Source organism: Cervus elaphus, chromosome 9 (assembly GCF_910594005.1).
Source record: "Cervus elaphus chromosome 9, mCerEla1.1, whole genome shotgun sequence".
Taxonomy (NCBI): Eukaryota; Metazoa; Chordata; class Mammalia; order Artiodactyla; family Cervidae; genus Cervus; species Cervus elaphus.
Genome location: NC_057823.1, coordinates 52,090,977 through 52,100,024, shown reverse-complemented (window position 1 = coordinate 52,100,024; position 9,048 = coordinate 52,090,977). Strand labels below are relative to the sequence as shown.

General features: G+C 51.7%; 1 protein-coding gene across 3 annotated transcripts; it reads left to right on the top strand.

Moving 5' to 3' along the window:
- The first annotated feature begins 238 nt into the window (after nt 1–238).
- Nucleotides 239–6,083, top strand: STING1 (stimulator of interferon response cGAMP interactor 1). Of its 3 annotated transcripts, XM_043912930.1 has the most exons (8): nt 239–332; nt 647–803; nt 1,348–1,574; nt 1,650–1,833; nt 2,080–2,188; nt 3,416–3,654; nt 4,452–4,638; nt 5,223–6,083. In XM_043912930.1, the coding sequence occupies exons 3-8, from the start codon at nt 1,348–1,350 to the stop codon at nt 5,411–5,413; spliced, it is 1,137 nt and encodes a 378-aa protein (XP_043768865.1). In that variant the 5' UTR covers nt 239–332; nt 647–803; the 3' UTR covers nt 5,414–6,083. The 3 variants fall into 3 exon arrangements, with proteins under 3 accessions (XP_043768865.1, XP_043768863.1, XP_043768866.1); XM_043912928.1 differs by lacking the exon at nt 239–332 and having other exon boundaries at nt 346–803; XM_043912931.1 differs by lacking the exon at nt 239–332 and having other exon boundaries at nt 351–803; nt 1,384–1,574.
- The last annotated feature ends 2,965 nt before the right edge of the window (nt 6,084–9,048 follow it).

Genomic DNA, 9,048 nt, shown 5'->3' with positions numbered 1-9,048 from the left:
CAGTAAGCACTTAATTATTATTATTATTATTATCATTATTACTATCATTATCCACGGACTGCCTTTTTGGCTGGAAGCACCAGGTTCTCTCTGGGAAGTCACAGGTGTTGCTATAATACTTCCTATGGAGAGCCGAAACCCCACACTTCAGGAGCCCTTTGGCTCTCACTCAGTTTTTTACTAGAAGGCTATTGTTACAGGAAATAACTCTTCATTTTCCCCGCCTCTAGTCTGATGTCAGAGTCTTCAGAAAAAGAGGATCTGCATCTGCAAGTCAGAATAAAACCACCAGGCAGGGCAGCATGGTGCAGTGTGTATGCTTGGCTGGGCGTGTGAGTCTCGCGAGGGTGTTGGTAGAGTGTGTTTGACTGGAGGGGGGGTGCTTGAGGGACAGTTAGTGTTCAGGGTTGTGGCTGTGAGGAGTGTGAGAGGGTTTCTGAACACCCTTGGTTTGAGGGGTGGATGATGGAACGGGGGCCTTCTCAAGCTTTCTCCCTCACCCCAAGGCAGGCGTGGCTGACCAGGATGCCGTGGGAGGGAGGAAATAACCTCCTCTGCGAGCACAGTGAGGCTGTGGTCTGGTGAGATGCCAGCATTGGAGTGCTGTGGAGGAAGCTTCAGTTGTTTTTAACCTTTCATTTTTCAGGCTCTACCCTGAGAGGCCACCCTTGGTTGCTGGGAGCCCTGGTGCTGGGCCTTCTCTCCCTGTCGACTTCCAGAAACAACCTGCAGTCTGAGAGGTAGAAGATCAGAAGCCGGCCAGCCAGAGCTCTAAGACTGAGGACCCTGCAGAGGCAGCAGAGGTGGGTGCCTCCACCCTCTGAACTGTGGTTTACAGCTTTGCTGCCTAAGGTCCTCCCTGGGGTGGACTGTGGGGAAAGGGAAGCCTTGGTCCTCTGATGAGTGGTACCTCACAGGATACTTTCAGGTCTGGGTCTGGGGTAATAGCTGTCTTCTTTCTTCACCACATCTGTGGTCTCACTGGGGTTGGGTGAGGTGTGTATGTGTTGTTGTTCATTTACTAAGTCATGTCCGACTCTTTGCATCCCCATGGACTACGGCACACCGGGCTTCCTTGTCCTTCACTATCTGCCAGAGTTTGCTTCAACTCATATGTGCATGCATTTCTTTCTCCACCTACTCTGTTAGCAACAAATCTTTTTTGGGTTGGAGCTCTGGGATGCTGTATGCCCAACCTGTTCCCTAGAGGTGTCTCCAGGAGCATCTTCTGGGTATGGCTGGGCACCAGGGAACTGGAGAGCTGGGGGACGTGCCCACTCAGGGCCTCAGTCCTGGAACTGTAGGAGAGTGAGGGGAGCACAACCATGGATTTCTTGGTACCCACAGATGCCTCACTCCAGCCTGCATCCATCCATCCCACAGCCCAGGGGTCACAGGACCCAAAAGGCAGCCTTGGTCCTGCTAAGTGCCTGTCTGGTGGCCCTTTGGGGCCTGGGGGAGCCACCAGACCACACTCTCAAGTGGTTGGTGCTCCACCTGGCCTCCCAGGAGATGGGACTGCTAATCAAGGGGATCTGCAGTCTGGCCGAGGAGCTGCACCACGTCCACTCCAGGTGACTCCCTGAAGTACCTCCTGCCCCTCTCTGGCCGAGCTGGGCTGGGGTCTGGAACTTGTGTGTCACCTGCAGGTACCACGGCAGCTATTGGAGGGCTGTGCGGGCCTGCCTGTGCTCCTCCATGCGCTGCGGGGCCCTGCTGCTGCTGTCCTGCTATTTCTACTGCTCCCTCCCAAACATGGCTGGCCTGCCCTTCACTTGGATGCTTGCTCTCCTGGGCCTCTCACAGGCACTTAACATCCTCCTGGGCCTCCAGGTATCACACACAGGGAGGTGGAGGGTCTGGTCGGGTGGAGGTGTGGCTATTGTGACCTGCGCTGAGCTCAGTACTGGTAGTGGGATCAGTTTAGAAGCTGATCCTTGGACTAGAGCCTAAAATGGTCTGGGTTCAGCAATGGCAGAGAAGGGAGCCAGTTGGCAGGAGGTTGGGAAATTTTATTGGGGGAGGAGCGCTCTCGTTATCCTTCATAGAGGCCCTCTAGCCCCACCCTGCTGTCCACAGGGCCTGGCCCCAGCAGAGGTCTCTGCAATCTGTGAAAAAAGGAACTTCAACGTGGCTCATGGGCTGGCCTGGTCATATTATATTGGATACCTGCGGCTGATCCTGCCAGGTGGGCCGTCCTCTATGCCCCCATTTCTAGATCTGTAAGACACGCAACCTTGTTTCCAGAAGTCACTATACTTTTCAAAGCATTTTCTTTTTTTTTTCCCTAAGAGTTCTCAATTGCTATTTATTTTTCCAAAGCTTATTTATTTATTGCTGTTGGGAGTACAATTGCTTTACAGTGTTGTGTTAGTGTTTGCTGTATGATGAAGTGAATCAGCTATGGGTACACATATATCCCGTCCCTCTTGGACCTCCCTCCCACGCCACCCCCATTCTACCTGTCGAGGTCATCACAGAACACAGAGTTGAGCTTCCTTCAAAGCATTTTCAGTCTAACAAACCATATGATTCCAAAAGTGATCTTATAGGCTTGAAGGCTGTTACTATTATGCCTGGTTTGCAGGAAGAAATTTGGGGCTTAGATCCATTAAATGACTTGTCCCAAGTCACCCATGAATTTTTTCAATAAATATTTGCTACAAGCTGTATGCCCTTCATTTACAGTTTCTCTTTTAACTCACATCCCTTGGAGAAGGGAAAGGCCACCCACTCCAGTATTCTGGCCTAGAGAATTCCATGGACTCTATAGTCCATGGGGTCGCAAAGAATAGGATACGACTGAGCGACCTTCACTTTCACTTCTGTGAGGACAGGATAATCATCACCCCTGTTTTAGAGTTAAGAACATCACTATTCTGAGAGATAAAGTGACTTGTCCAAAGTCACACACCTTAGCTATAGGAGGAAGCAGAGTTCGAACACAGGCCTGTCCAGAGCCTGGACCCTTGACTACCCCACTGGAAACTTACAAATCGCATCTCATTCTTCTGACTTGCTGGCCAGGACTGTGGTTCTCCCCCATCTCATGGCTGCCTTTGCTAGACAGTAGGGCTTCGGCTAGAGGCCTGGCTCAGTGCACCTGGAGTTGCTGGGTATGGCAACTACCAGGGCTCTGCCTGCCTCTCAGAGCCCTGAAAGCTGTAGTGGGAAGGAATGAGGCTAACAGAAATCTGGACAAAGGTCAAATGAGGGGGAGAAAGGGGTGGTGGGAGTAGGTGAAGCATTATTGCCTAATGCTCTGCCTCTCCTGGCCCCCCAGGCAATGCCTGTGGGCTGGCCCCCCAGGGCTCTTGCACCCACACAGTGAGGGCAACAATGGCCTGCATCTCTGTCCTGAGTTGGTTGGGAGACAGAGTTGGTGGAAATGACTTCTTGGACCTCTCCACCCTAGGGTTCCGGGCCCGGATCCAAATTTACAATCAGTTCCACAACAACACGCTACAGGGCGCAGGAAGCCACCGGCTGCACATCCTCTTCCCGTTGGACTGTGGGGTGCCTGACGACCTGAGCGTGGCTGACCCCAACATTCGCTTCCTACACGAGCTGCCCCAGCAGAGTGCCGACCGTGCCGGCATCAAGGGCCGGGTTTACACCAACAGCATCTATGAGCTTCTGGAAAATGGGCAGCGGGTGCGTGTGCAGGAAAGCAGGTGGCACTGGGAAGGGGTCAGGCCTAGAGACTCAGAACTCTGAGCCCTGGCCAAGCCGTGATAAAAATTCACTGCCCTTCTCTGTGCCTCAGTTTCTCTGATCGGTCCCAGGGCTGGGCAAAATTAGGTTCTGAGTGATAATGATTAAGTAACATTTATTTATTTATGACTGTATTGTGAGGCTTGCGAGATATTAGTTCTCTGACCAAGGATTGAACCCTGGCATGGAGTCCTCACCATGGGCCACCATGAAATTCCTAGTAACATTTATTGAGCACTTATTGCAAGCCAGATGCTCTTCCAGGTGCTTTGTCTGACCACCTCATTGAATCCTCACCACCACTCTGTGGTGTAGGGACTGTTATGACCCCTGTTTTGTAGAAGAGGACACTGAGACTCAGAGAACCAGGGCAGAAGTGGACAATTTCACCCTGAGTGTACCATGCTCTGGAACATAAAGCTGCCCAGATGAAGGTCGAGAGACTGTCTGAAGGATTTCATGTAGGCTGTGGGGAATCCAAGCAGAGTTGAACCCAGAGTCCAGTCCCCGGACTTGAATTCCAGCTGGAGTAGTTGACAGCCTAGATGAAGGATCTGGGAAGGGTAAATTTAATGCAGTCCCTGGCCGTGATTTTAGGAGTGGGGTTCACAGGCAAAGGTCATCAACCCCATCAGGTGGCCACCTCCCAGACTCCACCCCTACAGATTGAGCAGTGGGGTCCAGAGTCTGCCTGCCTGGCCCCTGGCTGAGTCTGGTCTTCCTTTTACCTCCTCCAGGCAGGCGTCTGTGTCCTGGAATATGCCACCCCCTTGCAGACCCTGTTTGCCATGTCACAGGATGGCCGAGCTGGCTTTAGCCGGGAGGATCGGCTGGAACAGGCCAAACTCTTCTGCCGGACACTTGAAGACATCCTGGCAAATGCCCCTGAGTCTCAGAACAACTGCCGCCTCATTGTCTATGAGGGTAAGGGGGTGACAAGCTGAAGGACAGGAAGGGTTGGGGACCTCAAGGGCCTCCCAGGTGCTCGGCAGGAGATAGGACAGTCCTCAGCCTTCCTGAGTGGTCAGGGCATTCAAGACCTGCCTCTTTCTCCCCTGGAGAAGGTCCTATCTCCCCACCATGGGACACCCGATGGCTTTCTGAGGTCTTTGGCTATGGGTCCTGGGTGGAGCATGAAGGGGTGGCTCCAGGGGCCTCTTACCAGAGGCCTCTAGAGTACCAGAGAAAGCAGATAGCCCCCGGCCACCAGCCAAGACACCAGGACTGCAGCCTCAGCAGTGTCACTCCCTTACTCTGTGACCTTAGGCAGGTCTCTGTCCCTTTCATCTCTAATGTATCATCTCTAAAAGCAGGAGGGTAGAATCCTCTTGTCTCTAAAACCACTGCTAGCTCTAGGATTTCGTGAAACTCTAGTCCCAGTGGCTAGGGGTGGGGAGGAGGTGGGAGAGGGAGGGTTGGAGGAGCCCCCCAGCAAGTCCTCTGGGTGTGCTGGAGTGGGAATGTGTGAGGCCTTCACCACCCCCTACACATTGCCCTCCTCATTCCAGAACCTGCAGAGGGAAGCAGCTTCTCCTTGTCACAGGAAATTCTCCAGCACCTTCGGCAGGAGGAAAGGGAGGTTACCATGGGCAGCATGGAAACCTCAGTGATGCCCGGTTCCTCTGTCCTGTCCCAAGAGCCTGAGCTCCTCATCAGTGGCATGGAAAAGCCTCTCCCGCTCCGCTCGGATGTCTTCTGAGGCCCCAGTCACCTCTCCTGAGCCCCCAGCCAACCCTGAGACTCTGAGAGGATGTCTTTCTTCAGCAGCTGGAGGCCTAGCAGAACCATTTCCTCCCTCTCAGAGAAGGTCCTTGGACTTGACATTTCAAGATGAATCCTGTAACCTTGGGCAAGTTGTTTCACCTCTCTGAGCCTCAGTGTCCTCATCTATGAAATGGGATTATAATCATTGCCCTATCTACCTCACAGGGTAGTTATGAGTAGTATGGTTGTATGGTTTTTCTGCAAACTCTAAATGCCAGGTCAGGGGCTTCCCTGGTGGCCCAGTGGTTAAGAATCCGTCTGCCAATGTCGGGGATGTGAGTTCGATCCCTGGTGTGGAAAGATTCCACATGCCTCAGAGCAGCTAAGCCTGTACTCCACAACTACTGAGCCCGTGCTCCAGAGCCCATGAGCCACAACTATTGAGCACATGTGCCACAACTATTGAGGGCCATGCCTAGAGCCTGTGCTCTGCAATAAGAGAAGCCACCGCAATGAGAAGCCCATGCGCTGCAGCTAAGAATAGCCCCTGTTCACTGCAACCAGACAAAGCCCACATGCAGCAACAAAGACCCAGCACAACCAAAATAATAATAAATAAATGAAAAAAATCCTTAAAAAATAAATGTAAACTTATTATAAGGTAATATTTACTTATTATAAATAAGGTAAACTTAAGGGATCTTCCAGGTGTCCTCCATTGGATGCTCAGACCTACCCTCCACCTCTCCTCTGTCCTAGGATGGCATCAACAGGCACCCTTGCCCTCTGACTTCTGGTCACATTCAGGTGATGGGAAGCCACAGTGAGAGAAGGGAGAGGAGGGGGGTGAGGCTGGGATATTTATTCCCCCACGTCCCTCCCAGGAGTTTCAAGGTCACTGTGGGCTCTCTTCATCTCTAGACCTATAGTACCCTTTCAGTAACCATGTCTATCTCCAGGTTTCATTAACTTCCTCCTCCCCATCCCTCTTCAGGCCTGACCATGGTACTGGCATCTCACTGATGCTCACCTGGAATGCTCCCTTTCACTTGTAGTTTCCTTATACCTGCCCTTTCTAAATAGTCCCCTTTAATTTTTATTAAAAATTTTTAAATTACAGATTAAAAAAAAAATGTTTTGGCCGCATCACATGGCATGTGGGATTTTAGTTCACTAACCCAGGATTGAACCTGAGCACCATGCAGTGGAAGAACAGAGTCTTAACCACTGAACTAACAGGGAAGTCCTTAAGTAGTCCCCTCTTTAAACACTCTTCAGGTTATTTATTTGAGTATGCCATCTTTTTCTGGCCAGACTCTGATACAGGCAGTTGCCCTTTAGTATCAACAATGTCCGAATCTGCTTGCACACAGTTCCTCACACGCCTCCTCATACTAGTTCAGGGCCGTGGGGTAGTGGCCATCATTACAATGTAGGCTGAGGGCATAGAGCTGGGAAGCAACCCACTTCGCCTGCCCGTTCAATGCCCTGTCTCCAGTGGGTGGCTTGGGGGACAGAGAGGCGCCTGAGCCAGCACAGAGATGCCGTAAGGAGTAAACACAGCTGTGTCCTGGGCAAAGGGACTACTCAAAGAAGCAGGGGCCACTGAATAAATGTCCCCGGATGAGACTGCCCTGAACAAGGGGGAGGAGAGTTTGTGTGAGGTGATGGGATATACTCTGGAGACCTTGGACAACACAGCTGGCTGCTCACCTGCCACACTTCATGCCATCATTGTTAGAACTGATCCACTGCGGCAACCACTGTGGGGGCAAAGTTGCCCCCATCTGGGAGACCAGACAGCCTATTTCTGCCAGTTCCATCCATTCCACCCAAGACTTATTCCCTCTCTCCCATCTTTGTTTTTATCACAAATGCTCAATATGAATTTCTGAGTATAGCATTACTATGGAGAAAAACTCCACACAGACACACATTTGTCAGAAGCAACCCACTGCCCCCAAGGATGACAGAGCCAAGGGAGTGAAGGGGAAACAGTCCCCTCCCCTCCCCCATTGTACCAGCCATTCTGCCCCTGAGGATCCCCCAACATCACATCAGTCACTCCAACACCTAAAAATCAGCCCAACAAGATCTTTACCTACCCATCCAGCCCCCAACATGGTTCTCAGACTGTGAAGCCTGCCAGTCCCAGGTTCAAGTCCTGACTCTACCACTTAGTACCTGGATTGTGCTGGAGTCTTGATATCCCCAAGTGTAAATGGAGATAACAGTGGCTCCTCCTCCTCCTCAGGCTGTATGAGGAGTAAACATTATAATATCTGTAGGTCCACAGATGAGCCTGGAGCCCAGCACACAATGGGCCCACAAGAAGGAGCAACTATTAACATTATAGCTGCCTCTTACCAATTCCAGTGGAGGCCAGTCCTCTGCACACATTAGTCTCTACTCCTCTTCATCTGTTATTTCTCAGTCCTTGATTGTGCTGGGGTATCTCCGAGGGCAGTCCCCAAGGTTGACTTGTTGCACTCAGGTGTTCCCCAGAGTAAAGCACCCAGAAGTCCCTCCACAAATGTCTGTCTGCATGTTCTTGACTGCACAAGTCAGGTGAAGTTCAAGGGTGTCCAAGGAGCCACGGAGAGGCTCAGCTCTGCCTTCCCTGCCTCCTGCATCTTCCCAACCTCCATGTCCCTCCCTCTGTAGGAACCTCCACTCCTTCCTTTCCCCAGACAACCTCCTCAGAGCTCCTTTTCATTGCCAGCTGGAAGGTTCTGGATCTGGGAAATGTCCTGCGGTAAATTCTAGGCTGATTCCAACAGGCCAATGCACACAGAAAGTGGGAGGTAATGAAAGACCCCCAATATCCCCTACTCCATCCTGGGAAAGTAAGATAGAGTCTTGCCCCAAGATGGTGGAGGTGATTCAAAAACAATTTGGGAATCTATAAGTGGGCTTCCTAGGTGGCATCAGCAGTAAAGAATCTGCCTGCCAATGCAGGAGACGTAATAGGTGCAGGTTCGATCTCTGGGTCAGGAAGATATCCTAGAGGAGGGCTTGGCAACCCACTCTAGTATTCTTGCCTGGACAATCCCAGGGACAGAGGAGCCTGGAGGGCTATAGTCCATCGGGTTGCAAAGAGTTGAACATGACTGAAGCGACTTAGCACGCACACATGCAAGCAGTGCTTAGGGCTTTTAGGGCCTTTGGAAGTTGGCAAGGCCGGGGACCTGACAGCCAAAGGGATGTCGCTCAGTTAGTGAAGGGCAGTAGGCCTGCCTTCCTTTCCTGAGTCCCAGAGAAGGCAGACCCCTAGGTTCTTTGACTTGGCTCTCTCTGGTTGACCTCACAGGACCTGGGGGCCATGGGGACAGGGCCTCCACCAGGAACCTCTGACATCCTTATACAAGGGTGGAGTGGATGGTGGAATCTTCCCATCTGAACTCACTTTGACACCAAAAGGGGAGATAAGGAGTAGAGGAGGGAGTAGGAACTCAGAGGAGGAGGTTCAGGGGTCTGGTGCTTCCTGAAGAGGAGAGGGTAGGTTTGTTAGGGTGGCTTTGGGCACTGGGAACACTCCCAGCAGCGTGTTTCTGAGCAGGGCTCTCAAGTTTCTTCTATTATTTTGGTCCTCACAGGGCTTCTTCTACAAACACTCTGTTGAGAGGGCAG

Coding starts and splice junctions, on each gene's coding strand:
- STING1 (XM_043912930.1), top strand. CDS start 1,348: ATGCCTCACTCCAGCCTGCATCCATCCATCCCACAGCCCAGGGGTCAC. Junction 2,189..3,415: donor CCTGCGGCTGATCCTGCCAG/GTGGGCCGTCCT, acceptor TCTCCACCCTAG/GGTTCCGGGCCCGGATCCAA. Junction 3,655..4,451: donor TTCTGGAAAATGGGCAGCGG/GTGCGTGTGCAG, acceptor TACCTCCTCCAG/GCAGGCGTCTGTGTCCTGGA.